The 22,768-nt window shown below is 42.3% G+C and overlaps 8 protein-coding genes across 13 annotated transcripts; 5 read left to right on the top strand and 3 right to left on the bottom strand.

Annotated features, from left to right (window-relative positions):
• The first annotated feature begins 21 nt into the window (after positions 1-21).
• LOC108620543 (uncharacterized) lies at positions 22-1,299 on the top strand. The gene is made up of 4 exons (XM_018017479.2): positions 22-228; positions 291-529; positions 591-704; positions 762-1,299. The coding sequence occupies exons 1-4, from the start codon at positions 22-24 to the stop codon at positions 901-903; spliced, it is 702 nt and encodes a 233-aa protein (XP_017872968.1). The 3' UTR covers positions 904-1,299.
• On the bottom strand, positions 224-2,434 carry LOC108621505 (uncharacterized). The gene is made up of 2 exons (XM_018018879.2): positions 1,544-2,434; positions 224-863 (listed from the first exon to the last, which is right to left on the bottom strand). Exon 1 carries the CDS (start codon positions 2,282-2,284, stop codon positions 1,574-1,576), a length of 711 nt encoding a protein of 236 aa, XP_017874368.1. The 5' UTR covers positions 2,285-2,434; the 3' UTR covers positions 224-863; positions 1,544-1,573.
• Positions 2,435-2,490: 56 nt separating this feature from the next.
• LOC108620439 (uncharacterized) lies at positions 2,491-3,950 on the bottom strand. Its single transcript, XM_018017377.2, has 4 exons — positions 3,126-3,950; positions 2,865-3,065; positions 2,688-2,804; positions 2,491-2,636 (listed from the first exon to the last, which is right to left on the bottom strand). Exons 1-4 carry the CDS (start codon positions 3,734-3,736, stop codon positions 2,495-2,497), a joined length of 1,071 nt encoding a protein of 356 aa, XP_017872866.2. The 5' UTR covers positions 3,737-3,950; the 3' UTR covers positions 2,491-2,494.
• Positions 3,951-4,204: 254 nt separating this feature from the next.
• Positions 4,205-5,127, top strand: LOC108621508 (uncharacterized). Its single transcript, XM_018018882.2, has one exon. The coding sequence runs from the start codon at positions 4,401-4,403 to the stop codon at positions 4,977-4,979; it is 579 nt and encodes a 192-aa protein (XP_017874371.1). The 5' UTR covers positions 4,205-4,400; the 3' UTR covers positions 4,980-5,127.
• A 732-nt stretch (positions 5,128-5,859) lies between these two features.
• On the top strand, positions 5,860-7,755 carry LOC108621502 (5-taurinomethyluridine-[tRNA] synthase subunit GTPB3, mitochondrial). The gene is made up of 2 exons (XM_018018873.2): positions 5,860-6,497; positions 6,558-7,755. Exons 1-2 carry the CDS (start codon positions 6,000-6,002, stop codon positions 7,542-7,544), a joined length of 1,485 nt encoding a protein of 494 aa, XP_017874362.2. The 5' UTR covers positions 5,860-5,999; the 3' UTR covers positions 7,545-7,755.
• A 139-nt stretch (positions 7,756-7,894) lies between these two features.
• Positions 7,895-16,106, top strand: LOC108621501 (C2 domain-containing protein 5). 5 transcript variants are annotated; one of them, XM_089465734.1, is made up of 12 exons: positions 7,895-8,220; positions 8,283-8,584; positions 8,642-8,987; positions 9,655-10,244; positions 10,308-11,486; positions 11,721-11,747; positions 12,746-13,076; positions 13,146-14,258; positions 14,502-14,589; positions 14,649-15,020; positions 15,079-15,351; positions 15,416-16,106. In XM_089465734.1, exons 1-12 carry the CDS (start codon positions 8,057-8,059, stop codon positions 15,476-15,478), a joined length of 4,848 nt encoding a protein of 1,615 aa, XP_089321860.1. In that variant the 5' UTR covers positions 7,895-8,056; the 3' UTR covers positions 15,479-16,106. The 5 variants fall into 5 exon arrangements, with proteins under 5 accessions (XP_089321860.1, XP_089321854.1, XP_089321858.1 ...); XM_089465728.1 differs by having other exon boundaries at positions 9,655-11,486; XM_018018869.2 differs by lacking the exon at positions 9,655-10,244 and having other exon boundaries at positions 7,900-8,220; positions 11,146-11,486.
• On the bottom strand, positions 15,840-17,900 carry Golgin84 (golgin A5). The gene is made up of 2 exons (XM_018017276.2): positions 16,415-17,900; positions 15,840-16,339 (listed from the first exon to the last, which is right to left on the bottom strand). The coding sequence occupies exons 1-2, from the start codon at positions 17,757-17,759 to the stop codon at positions 16,125-16,127; spliced, it is 1,560 nt and encodes a 519-aa protein (XP_017872765.2). The 5' UTR covers positions 17,760-17,900; the 3' UTR covers positions 15,840-16,124.
• A 44-nt stretch (positions 17,901-17,944) lies between these two features.
• On the top strand, positions 17,945-20,919 carry LOC108621504 (uncharacterized). Of its 2 annotated transcripts, XM_018018877.2 has the most exons (6): positions 17,945-18,579; positions 18,640-19,059; positions 19,132-19,294; positions 19,404-19,622; positions 19,692-19,852; positions 19,928-20,919. In XM_018018877.2, exons 1-6 carry the CDS (start codon positions 18,252-18,254, stop codon positions 19,975-19,977), a joined length of 1,341 nt encoding a protein of 446 aa, XP_017874366.1. In that variant the 5' UTR covers positions 17,945-18,251; the 3' UTR covers positions 19,978-20,919. The 2 variants fall into 2 exon arrangements, with proteins under 2 accessions (XP_017874366.1, XP_017874364.1); XM_018018875.2 differs by having other exon boundaries at positions 18,640-19,294.
• The last annotated feature ends 1,849 nt before the right edge of the window (positions 20,920-22,768 follow it).

Here is a 22,768-nt window from a genome sequence, read left to right as displayed (position 1 = left end):
AAACGTCCAAATGACAACAAGATGAGTCTAAGACAAGAGCAGAGAATTCTCAGCGTGCTGCTGCTGCTGGCTATTGGGGAACTCGCAGCTGCGCATACGAGCAGCTTCGAGCCAGGCTTTGGCTCTGGTCTCACATCTGGGTCCGCAAATCTGAGTCAAATAAGTCCGAGCGTTAAACTAAGTCGAGCCAAGCGTGTTGCCATCTACAATGGCCAGGGTGTAGTTAAGGTATGTAATTATTGCAATTCAATTTACTTAAATATTAAGTGTTAATTGATCGATTTTTACAGTTCGTTGTCAGTATTGCACATCCTGTGAAGCAGGTGGAAAAGGAGCAGTCGTTCTGGTTCTTTTACAACTTGCAAAGCCAGTACATTCCCACCACAGTACCCATCTTTTGGTGGAGCTTTTGGAACACCACAACCTTTGTCTCCACAGCCCGTCAACTGCGCAAGAACATGCAAGCCACTCTGCATCGGGATGATACGCGCAGCTGGGTCTACGATGTCATTGAGACCGGCATGGCAGCGTAAGTGTTCCTGAACTGAGTTCTTCAATGCCTCATAATCATGGCTGAATTTCAATTTCAGGCTGGATGGCAGTGAGCGTGGCGCCAATTGCTTGCTGCGCAGCATCTGCGAGATCTCTCAATTGCCCTTTGAGAATAGCAACATATTCAGCGAGATCGCCAACGCAATACTTATGTGAGTAACTGAAAGCTTTAGATTCGTTCCGATACCTCATAGCATCTATCTTTGCAGACCCACGGCAGATAATGTTGCTGAAAAGTATATTAATGCCAGAGATGCGGGTCGCGCCGGTGCCGATTGCCACAGGACTTACAAGGACTGCAGCCGAAAAACCTGGAATTGGTTAACGAACTTTAATAAACTAAATTTCTGAGACCAAAATTGAAATAAACTATAACAATTGAAAACAGATCTAATGACGACCTAAAACTTAGCTAGTTTTAATATCAATAAATTTATATAAAATCGACGGAGTGATACTGTGATAATCACATCTGTGTTATCACAGAGCTGTTTCAATCAGTCCTAGTCTGATTTTGTACAGTCTCATTGAATCTATAATTTAGATAAAAGTCGCCTTGAAACAAACAAAAATTCATTATCAGACCGCTTAATAAAAATTTTCATCGTTTTCGGTTGCGAGAAAGAGATTATAGTCTAAATTCAATAAATATTACACATACAATATATAGTTATACCATTTAGAAGTGCTTAAGAATGAGGGCACATATAAAGCAAACTTTTCAGTTCGCCATGATTCATGCTCCATATACGCATATCTAAATATATATATAAATAATATTGACAAGAATAGATAGCTTCCCCGTTGGGCAGTCAATTAAAATATATTTTCGGCTTAGTCAAAATTTTAATAATGTACCATTTATATTGATTTTGATTAGATAATGGGCTAACGGCAAGACTAGGCGATTGCTGTGCGCGTCGAACCGGGAAATTGTCACAAATCTTAACTATTAGCTATTAACACAATTCAATCTGACTATTCGATTTACCAGGCTTGCAGCAGTATGGGAGCTCGCCCTCTATCTGGCCGTCTTCCTCAAGCTGCGACGTCTCCACTCAGCCCATGCCTCGCAGAGCATCGGCTTCTGCCAACAAATGCACTCGCTCAGCGGCAGTGCACCAGGCTTGATACGCGTGCACTCGGAGAAAGCCGGATATGGCGTCAATGGCTTGCTGCAGTTGAGAGGACGCCTGACTTTCACGCAATCTGGCGGAATGCGGCCGGCTCTGTGGCAGCGACGCTTGAAGCGTGGGCAGTCCAGGGGGATTTTATCGCAGGTGACGGGCTGTGGGCATGCGGTCTTCGGTTTGGGGGTGGTGCGACGACGCAGCGGAGCCGCCTTCACGTCTTTGAAGCAGCATATCTTCTTCGGCTTTATCGCAACTGGCGGGCACGCGACCCAGGTTTGCCAATACTTGCGATTCGCCTTATCAGACTCAACGTAGTATATATCATCGAATCGTGGATTGAATGGACAGTGTGGCTCGTCTTCGTCACAAAATGGATTTAGCCATATGGATGGCTCCTTGGGCTGCTTTTTTTCGTTTACCTTCGGCTTTTTCCTTAGCATATTTTCCGGATCACCGCAGGGAGAAGGTTTCGGTTTTTTAATCTTAGCTCCATCGCACTTTCCACTCTTCTTTGACTTCATGCGTAGAGCAGGCAGAATGGGCAACTTTGCCAAACTACGTAAAGCTGAGCGATTCCATAATGAGTGAAGGGGTAGCATTTTTAATTTCAAAAACAATTTTATTTGTGAAACAGTTCCAACTTATTAAAAAATTACAAAATTTTGATATAATTTAAAAAAAAAGAAAAGGAAAATTTCGAAAATAACCGAAACGGAGAACTGTTTTCTAGTTTTGCAATTTGTACACTGAACCCCCAGCCCTAAATATTTTCTCTATTTCGGTTTTAGATGCCTTCTCGGTTCCAATGCCTACTCAGTCTTTCGACTAGCGCTCACATTCATTGTGAGGAAGTCAAGCACTCTATATGGACAGGAAACCGCATAGAAACGGGCGCAGTCCAGAACATTCTCTCGATGCTGATACTTATCCTCAGCGACATCATCGGGCAAACTGAAAATAACTGAATAGAATGCAAATATCATCTTGTCGTAGCCCACCTACGTTAAAATGATGCGTAAGAGATCCTCCATTAGTAATCCACTGCCATGATGCTCATTAAATCTCTCCCGAAGCTCGCACATTGATCGCTTTATGCAGGATCTTATATCTAATCGAAAGCTGAAATGAAACACATTTGGCTATACGGTTGAAAGGCATCGAAAATAACTATTTTCTTACTATTTTCCCATTGTCTCGAATTGATCAAAGATTTCTCGTCTCTCTCTGTAATCACGATTTAGTTTCCACCTGGGCACATCCGCCCAAGATTTGTATACCTCCTGCTCCAAATTTCCCCGTTGATGTCGTTGCCAGGGCTCTTCAGTCAATTGCCAAGGCCTTTTATAGAAATATTCCTTGTGTGTTTCAGATTTCATATAGCTGCATATATGTATAATTCATTGAATTTAACCAATCAACTAAGAGTCAGCATGAAATTACTTGGCATAGTGTTCTGGCTGGTAAGGGCCTCTATAGAATAAATGGGGCTTACGATGAACATTCCTGTATCGTGTGCCATTGCGCCTATAATCGTTCCAATTCCAGTCCCAGCGATGCATCGGCTTTGCGCCTGTTGCTTTGTTATGATTCTCATGATCGAGTATTTTTGGTCGCCAGCCATCCACAGTATCCGGCAGATCTACATACATATCGAACTCTACGCTGTATTGTAATCCACTTGGCCGTCCGCCCACAATTATTTTGGTCATCGCTGGCGTTATCAACACTGTGGAGCCTTTGGGAAAGACGACAGCCCGAGCGCGTCGCGAAAGTAAGCCATTCGGGCGACCAAGCCACTCTGTATGATTTCCGATAGTCGCCTCCACAACATATCCAACTATTATGACAACTCGAATAACTAGCATATAGCTCATACTGAAGCACTCAACATGTAAATCCAAACTGCGCAACCCGCTCCAGTTGACCATTTGACTTCGCACTAGAGAAGAGCAAACTTTGACGTTGTAAGAAACCCAAAGACACGACCAATAAGGTGTTTCCCATATCTCAATAGATGTGTGCTGAACCCAAATCTTGTAATTATCACCCATTTTTCACAGAGAGTGGTGAATCTTACAGATTTAATTGTGAATTGTAAGCTAAATCTTTCATAAAGCCATGAACCCAATGTCAATGGTAAATAAATAAAATTAAAAATGTTAACGAAATAAACAGATCAATAACAAAATAAAAAATAAAAATATGCATATAAACCAAAATCATAATAATAAAAATATAATATATAAATAAAATAATAATAAAACAAATGAGTAATGATAAATAATAATAATAATAATGGTAATATTAAAAATAAAAATAACAAAACATATTACATAAAGATATAAAATTATTCTATACTATAAATACTAGTACTTCACATAATTCTTATCAAAAGATAGCTCAACATGGTGCCATCTCCAATTGCGAGCTGTCACAGGTGCGCTAATTGTCTTGGCTGGGCAGACAGGTGCCAGACACCAGGTTACAAGTTTTTGTATTAGTAAGCTATGAGGTACAAATATGACAGTATCAAGTTATCCATGCCATGGAATTTGTTTTGGTAGTCGATAAATTCTCAGATTCGTTTTGGGATCAGTTACATTTATAGTTGCTTTATAGACAGTAAGATTTTCGGCATTTTCGCACGGCGTAATAAAAAATAAATAAATCCAAAATAAATTAATTCATTGGCATTAGCCTGAGATAATCAACAGAATGGTGAACTTTAATAACGGTACAAAAATAATGGTAAACCGGTGCATTGAGCTGCTCAATGCAAAAATAGCCCATGCCCAGACCCGACACATTGCCAAACGTGTACCGGTTAATCGTATCAGACCCCGAAAGATGGACGCCAAGGCAATTTTTCGGGAACGTCAGAAAGCAGAGAATTATGAAGCTAGTAAACGTCTTTCCATGTGGGAGCAGAACAAGAGCCAGAAACAAAACATGCCAGAGAGCTTGCGTATGGACCATTCACATTATAAGCATTGCGGATTGATGGAACGCACCTACGACTGTACCTGGGCCGACTTCCCAGAAGATGTCAAGCCCAAGACACGCAAATCAGTGCAATCGCCGGAGGAAATCCAATCCCCTCGTCGTGAGTCTGGTAATCGTCCAGACACAGCAAAGCCCTGGGATGCTGAAGCCGAGGACTTCATTAAGCAATGGGAGAACAACAATGATATGGCCAATCGTACTAGATTTGCCACAGCGACGACTTTAAGTCGCCCAATTTTGGCCAAACCCGTCAAAACTAAACTGCCCAGAAAGAAAATGTTCTTCTTCTAATTTTGAACCATTTTCTTGAGAACGTTTTGAATCGTTTTTTTTATAATAGAGTATAATCATTAAATTGAATAGTGTGTCATCTATACAAATAAATAAAGTTATACGTGATTGGTGATAGAAGCCAATTTTCAGTGTTCAGTGTCAACAATATACATGTTTATATAAGTGTTGGAATGAACTCCTAACCGACATCGCATTTTGATTTGATTATTTTGGTAGATCACATGAATGAAATTATATATAAACAAAGCAGGCATCTAAAAAATTATTTTTAAAATTATATATTTATGTATCACTATTTGTCATATTCTAAATTTGTAAAACCGTTGTGTATGCAAAATTAAGATTAATACATGAGGAAGTTGTCGGGTTTTCGCTAAATAAAAACAACGATGCTGGGAGTAATTACCAAACAAATTCTAGTTATGTCTATACGCTGCCTGGCCACCCGCAAGGACGGCATGCTTCGTAAAGGACCTAGGCTGCCTAGGCTACCGATTAAAGGACCAAGGGATTTCGATTACTGGCGTGGCTTGAAGCGCAAACCAAAAAAACCAAAAGATAAAATTACAAAAGTTAACAGATTTAAACATCGAAAACCGGAAATTCGCAAGCCAAAGGAGAAGAGAGAAATGCCAACAGAAGAAGACGAAGAAGCAGCAAAAAAATCAAAGTGAATTTAATAAAATCCATTAATTCGGAAACTAAATGAATTTGAATAAAATGCAATGTACATGACAGCTCTAACCTAAATTAATCGATATTTTATTTGAAAACTCAATCTGCCTCTTGTCTACTTGTTGGATTTTTAATAATCAAAATGGATGCTTTTTGCATTCTCCTGGTCAAGTCGCTCATGAAGAACGACCAGCTTTCGGAGTAAACTGCAATACATCTGGCAACTCTACGCACAGCTGGGCTGTAAATGTACTCGTACTCGATGCCGCAAAAGTACTGTTTGCAAAAATCATCTGGCTTTGTCTTCAGCTTTGTTTATTCGTTCGCTGGTATTTGCCTGGCATGGCGCTGTTGAGGAGCGTTTCGAATGGCTTTTCGGCTGTATTCCGGCGCTTTGCCAGCTCGAGTGGCTGCACCATTTACAGCCTCAGTTCGGGGCACGTCAAGTGCGGCGTCTCCGTCATCCGTGTGTCCGGGCCACAAACAAAGCAGGCGCTTCGCGCTATTGTGAACAACAGCGAATACGAGCCGAAGCAGCGGCAGGCATATCTGAAATCATTTTATCATCCCACCAGCAAAGAGATCATCGACAGGGGTCTGCTATTGTGGTTTCCCGGTCCAGCCTCCTTCACGGGCGAAGATGCTTGTGAGTTTCAAGTGCACGGCTCGCTGGCCGTCATTGCGGCTATGCTCGATGCCCTGGGCCAATTACCGGGTCTACGGCCCGCACAGCCGGGTGAATTTACAAAGCGGGCATTTTTCGGAGGCAAGCTGGACTTGACCGAAGTGGAGGGCCTATCCGATTTGATACACGCTGAAACTGAAGCACAGCGCAAACAGGTAAACAAATGAATATACTGTAAATGGTATGCAATTTTTATTAAAAACTACTCTTTTTAGGCTTTGCTACAAAGCACCGGCACCCTGGGCCGCCTCTATGACAACTGGCGCAAGCGTCTTATTCGCTGTGCCGCACATTTGGAGGCGTACATTGACTTCGCCGAGGATGAGCAAATAGAAGGCGGCGTAGTGTTGAAGTTGACCAAGGAACTAAAAGCCGTGCAACGCGAGATACGCGCTCATCTGAATGACCAGCGGCAGGGCGAGCTGCTGCGAGACGGTGTACGCACTGTCATTATCGGAGCTCCAAATGTAGGCAAGAGCAGCCTGTTAAATCTGCTCTGCCAGCGAGCAGTGTCCATTGTGACCGATCAGGCGGGCACCACACGAGATATAATAGAGACAACGCACAGCTTTGGCGGCTATCCCGTGGTCTTTGCGGATACGGCAGGACTTCGTAAGCACACAACGGACGCAATCGAGATGGAGGGCATGGCCCGAGCAAGGCAATGTCTAGCCCAGTCTGACCTTATATTGCTGCTGACGGATGCGAAAGCTCTGCGAGATGTTGACAGCAATGAATCCCTAAATGGCCGTATCGACAGCTATTTGCAGGAGCTGGACATACCCAAGGAGCTATGCAGGGGTAAGCGCTTGCAGCTGGTAGCAAACAAAACGGATACGCTGTCAGCGGAAGAGATTGATCATCTCAGGAAACTAAAGGATGTGCTGTGCATATCTTGCCACAAGCAGGACAACTTGCCGGAGTTTCTGGGCTCCTTAGAGCAGCTGCTGCAACAACTATGTGGAACACCGCAGGCGGAACATCCACGCATCACGCATAGCCGCTATCGACAGCAACTGGAGCGCTGCATAGAACACATCGAGATATTCCTCAGAGATTACAAGCCCGATGTCTACCCGGACATGGCCATAGCAGCGCAGCAGCTGCGTAAATCGGTGCGCTGTATCGAACGCATCACTGGACATGTCAGCTGCGAAGACATACTCGATGTTATCTTCAAAGACTTTTGCATTGGAAAATAGTTCATATGTATGCCTAATCATTAAGTACAAAGATTGTATAGACTACAAACAAAGTGAATTGATTACCAATACACTATCACTACCATCAGACATTAATCTTAACTTGTATATGTAAGCAGTCCAATAATATAATATTTTTGAAGATAAAACAATTCAAATTATATTGAAAGTATTTACAACTAACATTAAAATAAATTAATGAGATAACACACATATTTTTATTACATTATATTTCTAGAAAGAGATATCAAATAGAATACCCCTATTTAGAGCAGTCTATCAAAATTTGAATTCGATAAGGATTAGTAGCAAAAAATACTATCGATAGACCGATTGCTCAAGTGTCCACTTACATCACTAGAAAATATGAAAAACATTGGCTGAAATTATAGAAACAACGTGCAAATTGGCGTTTTGGATAGACAGTTATTCCATTAGGACGGTGTGTACGTTGTGCGGTGATTGTTCGGGGCAGTTTACGAAGTTAGCGAGTGGCGTCAGCAGGCACCAAAATGCCAGGAAAGGTGGGCGTCAAAATAAAAGCTGCGCGTAATCTGCCAGTGATGGACAAGAGCAGCGAGACAACGGATGCCTTTGTGGAAATCAAGCTGGCTAACAAAGAGCACAAAACGGAGGTGTTCCGGAAAAGTTTGAATCCCACATGGAATACCGATTGGTATGTGCCCACCCCACCCGCTCTTTACCCGGCATCATTTATCATATTTGGTTACTGTGCAGGTTTCGCTTTGAAGTTGACGACGCAGAGCTGCAGGACGAACCGCTGCAAATTCGGCTAATGGACTATGACACATACTCAGCAAATGATGCCATCGGCAAGGTGAACATAAGTCTCAATCCACTTTGTCTGGAGAGCTCTAGTCAGTCATCCCATGGCAAAGGCATCGTGCTCTCTGGCTGGATACCTGTCTTCGATACTATGCACGGCATACGCGGTGAAATAAACATAATTGTGAAAGTGGATCTGTTCTCCGATGTCAACAAGTTTCGTCAGAGCTCTTGTGGTATTCCCTTCTTTCATTGTGCGTAGCAAATTCATGTGTAAAGCAAATCTAATAGCCCCTTTCACCCAATTTCAGCACAATGTGTTCCCTTTGGTTATCGTGCTCAAGTCATCCATGGTTTTGTCGAGGAACTGGTGGTAAATGATGATCCAGAGTATCAATGGATCGACAAGATCCGCACACCACGCGCTTCCAACGAGGCACGACAGGTTGTCTTCCTCAAGCTCTCTGGCCAGGTGCAGCGCAAAATGGGCCTGAAGGCCATCAACATGGGCGCCAATGCAGTCATCGGCTATACGCAGTGCTTTGATCTAGAAGGTGATGTGGGAGTTGTGGCCCGTGGCGTCGGCACAGCTGTCACCCTAATCAAGGACACCAGCACCAGTCAGCCCAACAGTGCAGATATAGCCCTCATCGAAGAGTGAGTATTGATCAGAAAATCAAATGAAATCAAATATTGGAATATATACATTTATCATGGATATGTCTTAGAAAAATGGTTCGAATCCAAAATAATGTGCAAACTATTTGTATTTTATTCCAATTCTAAAAACAAGCCGAGAGAATATGTTGTTCAAATTTTATAGGAGAAACCTCTTTCAAAATGCAATATTTAAATTCCTAAATGTTTAAATGTTATATGATTACCTATTATAAAATTGAATTAATTTTAATATATCTATTGCGACAGTGCTTAATTACCAATTTGATACATAAGACAATTCCATGATATAGAAAATATTATATTATATGCCCCAAGCAATATAAGTTTATTCCCAACCAGTAGGTCTGCTTGTAGGTCCTCGTGGCTAAAGCTCAAATTATGTTCTAAAATGTTCTATTCTCTTCTTTTGAATGTTTTTCCCCTCTATCAAACGATCACGAATGAAATCGTCGTTTAACGCTCATTTTTGTTTTCAATAATTAAATCTGTACTGTGCTCCTTGTCGTTTTTTCGTTGTTGTATTGCACATGCTCAATCGTTGTTGTTTTCGTGTCGTATCTATAACATCAATCAAACAAACCAAACCAAAACAAACTACAACACTCACCCAACCGACGCTAATCGCCCCTTCAACCCCATATAGAGTCCAAAAATATTTAGATTTTCTCAACTGCACCAGTGGCAGCAGCGCTAGCCTCCCACTGTCCGGCAGATCACCTCAATATCGTCTTAATATATATAAGCAGCCCAGTTTTAGTTCGCCCAGTTCGGCGGCGGCAGCAGCAGCAGCGGCAGCAACGTTGTTCTACTTGGAAAGCGGCAGTAGCGATACGGAGGATGCGGATGTTATGCAAAATCTCTTGAGGCAAGAGGATGAGCGTGGCGAGAGAACACGTGAGAAGAGGTTGCGACATCGCATGCACCGTATGACGTTGTCCTCGCGCAACGTGTTCAGCGAGAAGTACGCAACGCTTTTGCGGCGCATCGAGCCCAAGATACCGGAGAATGCCACGCAATCCCTAAGCAATCTTTTCGGCGCAGTCGGGTCAAGCACAAAGCGTCGCCGTAAGTCGCGCTATGCAATAGGCAAGCGAGCACCGCAGGCCATAACACGCTCGATTAGCGATGATACGGGCGCTGGGCCATCAATGTGTCAGCTGGCAGTTCCACGTCTGCCCGTGTACCAGGAGAGTACACGTTCGGCGCCGGATCTGGAGATGGATGCCTTTCAACGTAAGTCCACGTGCTCCACGGACTCATCGGACTCGTTGTCTATAATTGAAATACTTGCCCCAGGCATTGACAGTGCAGCAGCAGCAGCAGAAGGCGACTCAAGTGACGAAGAGCTGAAACAGCTGCAAGCCTTCAAAGATGATGAAGAACTGCAGGATAACTGGATAAAGCCGGGCGAGACGCGCAGCTGTGAGAACAGCCAGCTCGATTTGACGCCCAAGCGACACACGCTGCTCGAGGACCTGAAGGGTTTCTCGCGTCGTCTCCAACAACTGATGCATCTGTCACCCAAGCAGCCAGTGCAACGAAAACGTTCCCTGCTACTGGCCGCTGCTGCACTCGAGCCGTCTATGGACCGCAAATCGTATTATAGCTCACAGCCGGAGTTGCCCACAAGCAGCGCACTCGATTGGCCCTGTGCAGATCTGAGTGCTTTCGCATCCATGCTGCAACTGAATCACTTGCCCAGCTATGAATCCAATTTGCAACGCTGTGCTTCGCTTTCGCACTTCGCAAGCATTAGATCTGTAGATGATGCACCATTAGTAAAGTGTGATTCCCGTGCACCACCAACGACACTGCCAGTGTCAGTGGTACCGTCAGTACCATCAGTACCTCTAGTAGCCCAGGAAGTAATTCAGGAATATCCGAACACGTTGCTGCCCGTTGCGCCCGTTCTCTGCATTTGCCCATCGACCCCAACCCCAACAGAATCCGAAAATAGCTCACAGCAGTCGCGTGCCTTTGATTATTATGATCCACCCGATTTCGAACTAGACCATGTTGTAAATATCTCTAATAGTACTAACCATAGTAACAACAATAATGAATCATCATTGCTTGCTCCATGCTATTCTGTTTCGCCATTTGCCATACCAAACCAACAACAACGCTCAACTAGGTCCAGCAGCGAGCTTCAGCAACAGCAGCAACAGCAGCAGCAGCAACAGCAACCACAGCAGCAACAACAACAACAACAGTCGATCCCACAGGGCGTGCTCATACCCACGACAATTGCGTCGATCGAGAATAGTGCGAACGGTAAAAAGCTGGCATCGCCGGTTACCAGCAATCGGATAAAGCTAACGCCCAGTCCCTCCAAGAGCGGCATTTCGGGTGGCACGAATGCGGACAGTGCATCCACATCGACCACTTCGACGGCCACAACGATGGTGCAGGTCAAGGAAGTGAGTGAAATCTGTCGTCGTTCGTCCGACTCCGATCTGAGTGTCACGCCCAAAGGTATGTAGCTCCCTAGCTTCCATTTGATAATACATATGTACCATAGGAATTAGGCATAGGCTAAGTAGGGGTATAAATACTTCGCCATGAATAAACTACGCGTGTTTCCACTGAGCCGAACGAAACCTTGTGACTGTGTGTATGTGTCTGTGTGTCTCGTGTCTCTCATGAGTTACTCACAAACTCTTCTAATGTTCTCTCTTTGCGCCCGCTGCTGCATCAAACACCATACAGGCATAGCCTATGCATTGCATCGTAAGCGTAAGTAGTTGTCTCTCGTTCTCTCTCACTCTCACTCTCTCTCTTTCTCTCTGTTTATTTATAAGTTTCAATGTCCATTATCGATGTAATTGTGTGTTAATGTCAATGTAAACCCTCTTTGTGTTAAAGTGTGTGTGTGTGAGTATGTAAGTGTATGTGTGTGGGTCAATTGGTGGGCAGGTAAATCGTTGCAGCTGATATCTAAGCTCTCTTCTATACATACATATATCTTTTAACACCTCTCTAGTCTCCTCGTCTGAGCTGTCTGCAAAACTATGTAATTGTAATTATTCTCTCACTATGTATTTGCCTCTTATATCCTAATAATTATAATATTAAAAATATATATCTATCATCATCTTGCCTATAAACATACATGTGTATCTATACCTAAAATTAAAAATGGCAAAAAAATATTATGACTTCTCATCGGATCCATTTCATCCATCATCTAAATCAATTGACATTATTTAAAAGTCTATATAAAGAAGATTATGAAACATATTTGAGAGTAAAATTCGATTAAAGAAGACACAAAATTATAATCTTTATTTGAGAATATAAGAAATTTTTTTTTTTTTTTTGAGTCCGTGGAAGGTGAAGATTCTGGCTAGAATCTTCATTATGCAAAATCATATTGGCGAAAAAATTATCTAATAAATATAAATAATAATAAATTAGTTTAAAGATGCTAAAAAATTCTCTTTCAGTCATCGGTTGATAATCTGATTAACGATGTTTCTGGCAAACCCCTCAGGCAAATTCGAAAATTAATTTTAGCCTCCGCCAAAGACTTAATACTGGCATTTGCGATACATAATTATTATTTTCATTAGGCCAGAAATTATTTAATCCATGGGAATTTTATAAAACGCCTCTCGATCACACATATCTATTCCATACTGTGTTTTCGCTTGCCTTAACGTTGTAAACCTGTGGACCTATCATTAAAGTTCTGTTAAATAGCACCCGATTCTAACGTTATTTTCCATTGGCAGGTAACTCCGTGTGCGTGGCTAGCGAGCGACTGGCGGCGGCCACGGCTATGATGCGATTGAACACACCCACCGTGGGCAGCAAGACAACGGACAGTCTGGATATGTTGGAGTATCCGTTCTTAACTATGACCAAGTACCCAACTGGGTTCATACTGCACCTGGGCGCCACTGTGGCAGCGCGCTCGGTCAAGCTGCTGGAACGCGTGCCCAATCCCGATGAGCCGGAGGTGCGTGACAGCTGGTGGACGGAGCTGCGCATGGAAATTCGCTCACATGCCCGCTCTTTGGGCTGCAACGTCGTGCTGGGCTACGCGGAGTCCACAAGCATATCGTAGGCCAACAGAATTTAATGCATCACAATAACTTTACCGTTATCTAATTTGGATATTTGTTTCTGCAGCGACGATGTGTGCGTTTTGTCTGCCACTGGCACCGCTGCAGTCATCAACATGGTCTTCAATCGCTCTATTTCGCAAACGGACATCTTCGCCATATCAAAGGTAACCAATAATGTGGCCGCCATGTCCAATTCGATGGAGGATCGAGAGGCAAATGGCAGCGCTGGTGAAGCAGCAGCCTCTGTCAAGGACGGCAGCTCGCTGGGCACAGCCAACGGCTCGGCGGGTAAACGCTTCGGCTTTCCAAATCAAGGGGCCCAACGTAACGCCTGTGCCATCTGCCACGTGCCGTACAATTTGGGCAACGTACCCTTCAATATCAAAATGAAGAAGTGCGCTATATGCCGCAAAGGCCGAGTGCCGGATGTTCTTTTAGCCACATTGGAAGTGCCGGAATATATGCAGGTGACTGGACGCGGCTGTTTCATGCAGGCTCAGGTGGTGCGCGCCAAGAGGGATCTGCGCGCCGAACTGAATGCGAAAGAGATTTCCGATGGATTGCCATTTCTGGAGTACGAGCTACACCGTGTGCTGATCAATAAGCTGAAGGCGAAAGGCATGAATGCCATTTTTGGACTGCGCACCCAGGTGGCCATTGGCGAACGCATGATAGCATTAATTGCCACGGGCACGGCATTATTTTTAAGTGCATTGCCCGTGCCGATGGTGCCAAAGATTATGGCCGGTAACTCGTGGACGGACAAGCAGAAACTCAACGAGCTCCAGAAGAAATTGCAGGAGACATTTGAGCGCAACCAAGAGATCTATCAGCTAAAGAATATGGATCCCGATTTGGCTAGCATCAGTGGCGGAGCTGGCGGCGATAAGCAATCAGATACGGATGATTCCGATGATGAGGAAATGAATGAAATCGATTTGAATTGCGGCAACAAAGAGCTCTGTGTACTTGAGGTAGATGATATTGAGGACCTGGAAATCATTTCACTACTCATGGAACCATATCCACCCGAGGGCTTCCATGTGGTTAACACACAGCAGGTGCCCGGCATGCAGGAACTGGATGCCGTTAAAAATCTTCAAATGTTTACGCAAGTATGGCGAGCTCGCATCGACGTGGGACAGAGCGTCAATGGCTTCCCCAAGCACTTTCAGCGGTAAGTTGGAAACTCATCGAGCCTTAAAATTAATATATCAAATAGATATAACAATTAAATTTAAATCAAATGATTTCAGCATATAAAAAGCCTCTGAATCTATTATCTATGTAACTATTAAATTTTCAATTTAATTTTCAAATTTATACTCTCTTGAATTGAATGTATATTATTTCATAGACGAGCGTAGTTCTCCATTAAAATTCACAAATTATTATTGTACTTATTTTCTTTTTCCCACAGACTTCTGCAGACGATATATTTCAAGCTGCGCACAATGATACCCTGTGCAATATGCGATCTACGCTTCAGACTGGATTTGCCTGAAACGGTATGCAATTCAAGTATTTTTCTGAAATTCTTAATAAATTGCGATTCACACACATTTAGGACCAAATCCAATTACTTGTCACCGGAATGGCCATGGGCTTGAGCGATGGCAATAAAATGAAATACCGTCGCCGGGCACCGGCGGCTGCACAATTACCAAATGGGTCGAGTGAAGCAGCACCGACTGGTCACGAAACTCAATCCCAGCCGGAGATGAATGGTAAACGGATGCTGCAAGAGGAGGATTACATATTTCCACTGGACGAGGATCAAATGGTTGATACACCCACGCCAACCAGCTCGGCCATTCCTCCCTTTGGCATGAGTTCTTTCAAAGTGCGAAAGACTTCGCCATCGCGACTCTCTAATCTAACGACCGCCTCACCCGCAACAAAACTAATAAATATAGGTCAACCGCCACGCAGTCGCTACGTAAGTTAAAAGCTTCTCTGATTTTGGATTCGATGAACTAATGATTTTATCTGCACAGTCCCCACTTCGCGATCGTTATGGCGTAGACTTAACACCACTTAGCTTCATACCGGGTGGTCGTATTGACAAGTATTTGGGAAATCTAAACTTCTTCTTCATTAGGGAGAGCACCTCGATACGAGAAAACGGCGGCATTAGCGGATTTGTACATAGTTTCATTACCGAACTGCTGGCAGTGGTGCGAGCTCATATTGCTTCGCTGGGCGGCAATGCAATGGTCTCATTCTATTTGACCGAACTCATATTGTTCGACAATCAGCACAAGAATCAGGTAATATACGAATTCCCATTAATGTGACTTTGTATGGCTATGAATCCTTTATTATGCATTGCAGGGACAGTGTCTGATTAGCATTGGTGGCGATGCGGTATATGTCAACTACTTTGCCGACGACTGATACAACCGATTGCGGGGCATATAGCGCCAATTCTTCGCGAGTCGTCCCAGAAGTCTTTACTACTGAAGAAGCCCAGATTTTGCTCTCTGAGATTTTCCCTCTTTCTCTACTTCACTCTGGATGCCAACTCTTAATACATTTTGGCTCTCTAACTCGGCGTTGTATGGGTCAATAGTGCCAGGATCCCATGCAGAGACTCTGTTTACTTAAATATACATATAGTAGTAGTAGTGGTACATACTACTGTATCGTCTATCAAATTGAAATCATGCAATATTTGAACTGTGACTTGACGTTCAAGATGTAGGATGAATTTTTCATGTATTGTTATTTGTTTGCTTAATGTTTAAAGATTAGCTAATTGCAATTTTCATGACCGTAGTTTGTACATAGCCGAGATGTTTATTGAATTTACATTTCGATAGATAATTTGATGCTTTCAGCTATGAGGCATAGCTCTTAGCAATTATACAGTATACACAGCGAAGTGTAATTAATTTTGGCAACACAAAAGTCAGCCAACAACTAATGTAACTTATATATACATATATATATATATATATATTTACTATATATAATACTAAATAATATGCAATCTTTGAAATTAGAATCCAAAAAGTATCCAACAGTTCTATTGTCTATCTATTCAATTGGGAGTCGTGGAGAGCAGAACAAACATAACCCAAAGATGCAGCAATGCAACGTAAACTATTATGCAGATGCGCATCATTGGATAGCGACGCAGAAAGGCGCCTACGCGTATTCCCAGGGAATCGGCCTGGCGCAGAGCGCGTTTGAAGCGGCGAGCGACGCGATTATCAAAGGGACTCGGATGCATAAGCAGTGGAAATTGTGCCTTGACTAAAAGGAGAGGCAAATATCAAAATTCATAATTATAAGAAAAACTGAATTCATTCTGCAAGTCTCTTCACCTACCATCATCTGTGCTGTTGGAAAGCAGCGTATTGCGCGAACTTGAGCCTCGTTGATGACCCAGTTCAACAGAATGCAGCTGTTGCAGCTGCGCCTGCATATTCTCATGCTGCATACGCAGAGCATTGCGCTCCACTGTCACGCGTTCCAGCAGGCTCTGACGCTCCACCAGCGATTGAGTGAGGGCTTTTAAACGATTCTCATAGTCAACCTTGACACTGCTGAAGCCAGCTTCGCTAACGAGCTGTCGCTGCTGTTGCAATTGTTTCTCCATTTCGTGCAGTCGAGTTGCAGAGGCGGCCATTTGGTTGCTCATCTGTTGACGCAGTGAGGACAGCTCTTGAGTCAGCATCCGTTGCTCTGATTCGATGGCCAAGCTGTGCTCGCGAGCTGTACGAAGCTCCTTATTAAGCGCATTTTCACGCTGACGAGCCACGCCGAGCTCTAATTCGTGCTGACGCTCCAACGCCATATATTCGTCAAGCTGCAAGCGCAGTCGTTGCTGTTCCTCGCTAGCGTGCTGCAACTCCTGCTTCAGAGCGTCAAGTTCGATTTGTAAGAAACGAGTTTCGCTATCCTTGGCAGTCAGCTCACAACCTTCTGTAATCGGATTTTGTTTGAGCTCAGCGATAAGAGCATCTTTCCCCTGTAATGCTCGCTGAGCTTTGGCTCGATACTCTTGTAGCTCGAGACGCTGTTGGTCCGTCTCTTTGGTCTGCATTTGCAGCTTATGCGCTGTGCTCACATACTCTTGCTGCAGCTTAGCGAGATTCGTTTCTAATTCAGATATGGAGTGTACGTAAGCCATTTGAGCTGTCTGCGCCTCGCTCAACTCTTGAACAGCTTTATCGCGCTCTTCGGATAATGTTTGTGTTAGATGTTCCAGCTCCTGTACTCGCTGTTTCAGGCCAAGATTTTCGCTATCGTGGTTGAGCCCATCAAGTCGCATGCGCAATTCATCGCGCTCACTGGTGATCTCATTAAGAGCTATCTTGAAAGCCGCCAACTCATGTGTGTCCATTCCGTTGCCATCTGGATTGACTGAAAAACTGGCCGATGTTGGTAACTTTTGTCGTAGCTCTGTGGTCAACACTTGGGAGCCTTCGCTTTTGCTGCTGGATGCGCTATTACCGACCATGGACAAAGACATGGGTGTACTGCTGCTGCTGGTGGGACGCTTAATTGGAGATAGTGTTGTTTTTAGAGATTGTGTGCTGCTGGTGAGACTGCTCTTCATAGCATCTAGCGCTGGACCAGCTTCCGTGTGCAAGGCTGTAGCAGCATTCTGGTCGATTTTGTTTAAAATATTTTCTGCTTTATCTGCCAACCCTGTTATCCACGACGACATTTCTAAAACACAGAAACAAAGCTTACAAAATCCTTAATACGTGGAAAAGTTGTTTGTTTATGTCAGCGCCAGTACTGTATAATATCATCAGCGCTATAATTTGCAGTACTAAAAACATCCCACATACAACAATCGATATACATATAGGTTGTTGGCACTCTTATCGATAATTTTTAGCATTACACACACACAAAAATCAATAGTCGCCGCCATATTTTTTCACTTGTACTCGGACGCGTTTTTATGTTTAGGTAACTGCAAAAATAATTTACAAGCATATAAAAGTGGTGAAATAGTAACCGACAAGCGGCATATATTACAAAAATTATAGTTTCTGCATTAATTGGTGAAAAGCCCTTGCAAACTAAAACGGCTAACGTTTGTGCGCGTCCGAGTGTTGTGTGTGTGTGTATATGTGTGTCAGTGTAGCGGGCGGCGTAAAATAACTAAAAGTAGAGTTACTACTGTTGTTGCTATAACCCCAACTAAAGCATGGAAGGAGCTACACAAGTTGCGGCTCCACCTGTAGGTGGGTCGCGTGGCGGTGGCTACAGAGGTCGCGGTGGAGGTCCTCCCATGCGCGGTGGTTTTGAGCGCGGACGTGGTCGGGGCATGGGTCGCGGTCACTTTATGGGTGGCATGCGTGGTGGCGGTATGGGCGGCGGTGGTCCCCCAATGCAGGGTATGATGCAGGGTCCGCCGCGCGGCATGCGTCCTCGAGGCGGTTTGGGCTACCAGGGCCGTGGTGGTGGCGGCGGCTTTCAACCACGCGGTGCTCCTATGGGCATGCGAGGTGGACGCCCACCCCTATACCAGCAGCGTAAGTACAAACGAAACAACTATAGTAGCTTATATCATCTACATAACCAACTCCATACAGCACCTAAGCAGCACACGGGTGCCGACAACAATAAGACGGTATCGCCGGTACCCACAGCTACGGCAGCTGGGGAGCAGCAAGCCGGCGAAACTACAGCTGAAGATGGCACGGATGCAGTAGCTGCATCAGCTGGAACAGCCACAGCAGTGGTGAACACGCACGGAGCGAGCGGTGCGCCTGGTAGCAGCAACAGCAACGGTGGAGGCCCACCGCCATATGTAGGTCGTGGACGAGGACGTGGTGGCCCGTTCGGAGGTCGTGGACGAGGTGGCGGTTACAACCCACACATGAACGGCAGCGGCGGTAATGGAATGTACCCGCACTCACATCATAACAACTCCATGGGCGGACCGGGGGGCGAGCATGGAGGAATGCCGCGTCGTGGCTCGATGCGCGGACGTGGCGGTGGTTACAATCAAGGTATGAGTCGGCCACCCATGCAACATCACCAACAGGCTCATAATGTCAATACACAAATTGCACCGGTACCAGCTCTCAAACGTGGCGCACCCGGAGGACCAGGTCCCAAGCGTGGACGATACGAGGGAGGACCCTATAGCCAGCGCCCCATTGCACCAAAGTATCATGCGGCGTCCCAGCATATGTCACAAACAACATATGGCTCCCCACCCAGCCATCATGCTCCAGCCCCAAGGTAAGACCAATACATTTTCAACTCTAGTAACAATTCAATTTTATTATTAGTTTAAATAAATAGAAGAATTTAAAATTGATCATAATATTAATGCCAACGTTCACTGCAGCCATCATGGTGGCTATCAGGCGCACGACCAGACCCAACAGGTCGATCCATACTCACAGAGCGGCTACGGCGCATCAGCAACTTCTCAGCAAGGTTATAATGGCTATGGTCAGAGCAGCGGCTATGCAGCACACACAACCCAGGCAAATACAACGGCCAGCAGCAGCTATGCGTCGCATCACGGCAGCGAGTACGATCAAAGCCAATATCAAGGCTATAAGTAAGTTGGCTACAAATATTACAAACGTTAGTTGGGGTTTTTATTAATTGAATTCGTGTTTACTTCCAGCTCCACGGGCTATGCCGCCCAGCCGGACACGCGCTATCAGTCATATAGCCAGGACTACAGCCAGCAGTATGGCTCGACAGCAGTTGATTACAATTCAGCCGGGCAAGCGGACTACAGTCAGCAGAGCGCCAGCTATGATGAACGCGCCTATGCTGGCTATGGTAAGTAATTGTTAATTAGTCATTTTCTATTACACATCTGGATCATCGAATTTGTCGGCATCCCCCCACCAATAGATTCGCAGGCATATTCGCAGAACTATTCAAATGCAGCTGCCTATTACTAAACAACAACAGTTTGCCGCATCCCTCGAATGGCGATATACATTTTAGTGAAGAACGCTGCGCGTGCTCCAACACGTATGCCAAATACCAAAACAAGGGATTAGGGCCAGCTCGAGCATAATAATATGATGATTAACGCAGAAATTTGAATGCTATATAAATTAATACCTACACGTAGACACACATACACACATTACACTCAAACACACACAATTAGATTAAGAATAAAGTTCTCTTTTCCTAGCGTTTAAGTTGAAACGTGTTGCTACGTCTTGATTTGCACCTCCCCTGCCCCAGCAACCTATCCAATTATCCAAAACCTTTGTGTTTGTTCGTCTTTGCTTGACCAATACCCGATCCATGTGACTGGCGATAATATTATATTGCCTGTTATTAAATGTTTGTTAGTGGACAAAAGGAGCCTTGCGTCGATTAAAAAGCTCCGGCCTATAAAAACGAATTATGTTTATTTCTTTTTATTTTACAATTACCATTAAATTTATTCAATTTATCTATCTTGATGAATGAAAGCCTAAACTAAAAAATATCAATTATGTGAATCATGTCATATTGTATACAAAAATTGCAATGTATAAATTTTAGTTAATAAGCAAACTGCTAATATGCAAAACATCTCTACAAATGGAACGTTTGTTTATTTCTACATTTTTTTTTTTTTATCTGAAATATCTGAACATTTATTTAAGACTTTTCAAATATTTTTTGTTTCTATAATCTATTGACGTGAAAAAGAACACAGCTATAATTTCTTTTCCTATTAATAGCAACAAGTTAAGCAACAAAATCGTAATAATGTAATTCTTATTCATTAAGCTGAGCAAAACAAAAAGGAAAAAAACAAAGAAATACACAACAATTTATTAGTAAAACAAAGCAAAATCTTAAAATTTATCAAAGTCAATAAAATAATGTTTCAAAATGTGTGTAATGCATTAAACTTTATTTACACTTAAATATTATTATTTAAAATGTTTTGTTTATACCAAAAATTATAGTACAAATTCAACTAATTAAGCCAATGCAAAAAGTGCAACAATCCAATTCATAAAAAAAAAAAAAAAACAAAAAAACAAAAACGCAGCTGCTTTTTATCAAGAAGCATGAAGTACTCAAAAATTAAAGACCAACTTAAGCCAAAAGCTTATTGACGTTAAATACAAAATGAAAAAAGAAAAAAAATAATAATAAAAACAATTAACAAAGAGAACCCCAAATTAACCCGAAGAAAAGAACAAGAATCTTTCGTATTAAAACGATATTAAAAGTTCATCGAAACAGATATTTATATAGATAAACACAAATCTTCGTCTAAGATATTTAAACTGATGATTGATAAAAAAAATCATACGAATTTAAGAAAGAGAAAGACCAAAATTTTTTATATGAGACAAATCTGAAAAGTTTAAAGACTCATAAAAATTAAAAAAAAAAAAAGAAAAGAAAACAATTACACACATATTTGGTAAGTTAAGCTGAAAGCCTTTTAAAGGATAACATCCTTTAATAATTATAAAAACTTTGAACTATGTGACAACTCAACTCTCAATAGTCAATACTCGAAATGTAACGAACAGAATCACTTTTAAGCATTCGAAATAATAACAAGCCCTTTTATATGCGGGGCAGGTCTATGTCCGTCTATTTGTGTCAAAATAAATTCTACATGGTCTATGGATCCACCCTACAGCTAAAGTCTCTCTGCAGTCTGCAGGTCTAATTTGTATATCTAAATACTTAGAGATGTTGAGTTTTATCACGTTAAATTGCGGCCCTTGCCGCATTTCTATCGAATTCACGTAGCTTTAGTTTTCTTTTTACAGGAATGAGAAAACTATAAAACAAGCAAACAAAAAAGTAAACTAAACGATAAACGTTTTGAAACGCTTTTGAAGTGTGAAGCAAGCAAATCAAAGGATTATTTAAAGGTGACAATATCGTGATAAAAAAAAAAAAAACGTAATATCAAAAATACAGGATTGAAATATTTTGATCAATTTTGTTTTAGTTATTGCACTTTTATGTTATTTACACTTTTGTTATGTGAAAACACATTTTATTTATAATTTGACAAGTAAAAGAAAAAATTAAACAACAAATTGTATGAAAGGCTAAAAAGAAGAAAATAGTTAAAATAATAAAGAAAACAACAAAAAGTGATATATGAAATTAGAAAAGACTGAACAACATAAAAAATCTATTTTAAAAATAAACTAAGGCATTTACATGTTTTTTTTTATATTTTATTTCCCCAATGCCACTAAATAAGATATAAATATCTTGGGAACCAAGCCATATTAAAAGTAAAGAATATTCACAAAGTATTATACATTCAAAAACAAAAGACAAAAATATTCTCAAAGAGGCAAAATAATAATTTAAAACAAAAACAACAATAATATTATTGTAGGTACTTAAAATACTAAATTAATCTTAAAAAAAAAAAAAAAAATTTGAATTAATTTGATGCCTTTAGCAGAATTTGTTGGTCTTGTTTATGCAACCCAAGCAATTATGAAACAAACTGAGAATTAACAGTAAAGCTAACTGAACTTCATATGAAACCAAAGTTCGAAGATTTAAATAACTATTCAAGCCAAATCATAAATCTGCAACTAAATCGTTTGTTAAGACTTTTATAATACCAAAAGAGAATTTTACAAACAGTATTTATTTCACAAGTTAATGTGAAAGGCTTTATTTACGTTTTGCTCTATTATTTGTTTAATTTTGTTTATTTAAATAATTTACTTAATAAAACAGCGTACAATGCAA

This window comes from Drosophila arizonae, chromosome 2 (genome assembly GCF_054131065.1).
Source record: "Drosophila arizonae isolate 15081-1271.41 chromosome 2, UAZ_ARI_1.0, whole genome shotgun sequence".
Classification (NCBI taxonomy): domain Eukaryota; kingdom Metazoa; phylum Arthropoda; class Insecta; order Diptera; family Drosophilidae; genus Drosophila; species Drosophila arizonae.
This window is presented reverse-complemented; position numbering and strand designations above follow the sequence as displayed.

Coding starts and splice junctions, on each gene's coding strand:
- LOC108620543 (XM_018017479.2), top strand. CDS start 22: ATGAGTCTAAGACAAGAGCAGAGAATTCTCAGCGTGCTGCTGCTGCTG. Junction 229..290: donor ATGGCCAGGGTGTAGTTAAG/GTATGTAATTAT, acceptor CGATTTTTACAG/TTCGTTGTCAGTATTGCACA. Junction 530..590: donor ATTGAGACCGGCATGGCAGC/GTAAGTGTTCCT, acceptor TTTCAATTTCAG/GCTGGATGGCAGTGAGCGTG.
- LOC108621505 (XM_018018879.2), bottom strand. CDS start 2,284: ATGCTACCCCTTCACTCATTATGGAATCGCTCAGCTTTACGTAGTTTG.
- LOC108620439 (XM_018017377.2), bottom strand. CDS start 3,736: ATGGGTGATAATTACAAGATTTGGGTTCAGCACACATCTATTGAGATA. Junction 2,805..2,864: donor TTCGAGACAATGGGAAAATA/GTAAGAAAATAG, acceptor GTTTCATTTCAG/CTTTCGATTAGATATAAGAT. Junction 2,637..2,687: donor CTCTTACGCATCATTTTAAC/GTAGGTGGGCTA, acceptor AGTTATTTTCAG/TTTGCCCGATGATGTCGCTG.
- LOC108621508 (XM_018018882.2), top strand. CDS start 4,401: ATGGTGAACTTTAATAACGGTACAAAAATAATGGTAAACCGGTGCATT.
- LOC108621502 (XM_018018873.2), top strand. CDS start 6,000: ATGGCGCTGTTGAGGAGCGTTTCGAATGGCTTTTCGGCTGTATTCCGG. Junction 6,498..6,557: donor CTGAAGCACAGCGCAAACAG/GTAAACAAATGA, acceptor TACTCTTTTTAG/GCTTTGCTACAAAGCACCGG.
- LOC108621501 (XM_089465728.1), top strand. CDS start 8,057: ATGCCAGGAAAGGTGGGCGTCAAAATAAAAGCTGCGCGTAATCTGCCA. Junction 11,487..11,720: donor TCTGAGTGTCACGCCCAAAG/GTATGTAGCTCC, acceptor AACACCATACAG/GCATAGCCTATGCATTGCAT. Junction 14,590..14,648: donor GACTGGATTTGCCTGAAACG/GTATGCAATTCA, acceptor ACACACATTTAG/GACCAAATCCAATTACTTGT.
- Golgin84 (XM_018017276.2), bottom strand. CDS start 17,759: ATGTCGTCGTGGATAACAGGGTTGGCAGATAAAGCAGAAAATATTTTA. Junction 16,340..16,414: donor TTCCAACAGCACAGATGATG/GTAGGTGAAGAG, acceptor CTCTCCTTTTAG/TCAAGGCACAATTTCCACTG.
- LOC108621504 (XM_018018875.2), top strand. CDS start 18,252: ATGGAAGGAGCTACACAAGTTGCGGCTCCACCTGTAGGTGGGTCGCGT. Junction 19,295..19,403: donor CATCATGCTCCAGCCCCAAG/GTAAGACCAATA, acceptor CGTTCACTGCAG/CCATCATGGTGGCTATCAGG. Junction 19,853..19,927: donor ACGCGCCTATGCTGGCTATG/GTAAGTAATTGT, acceptor CCCCACCAATAG/ATTCGCAGGCATATTCGCAG.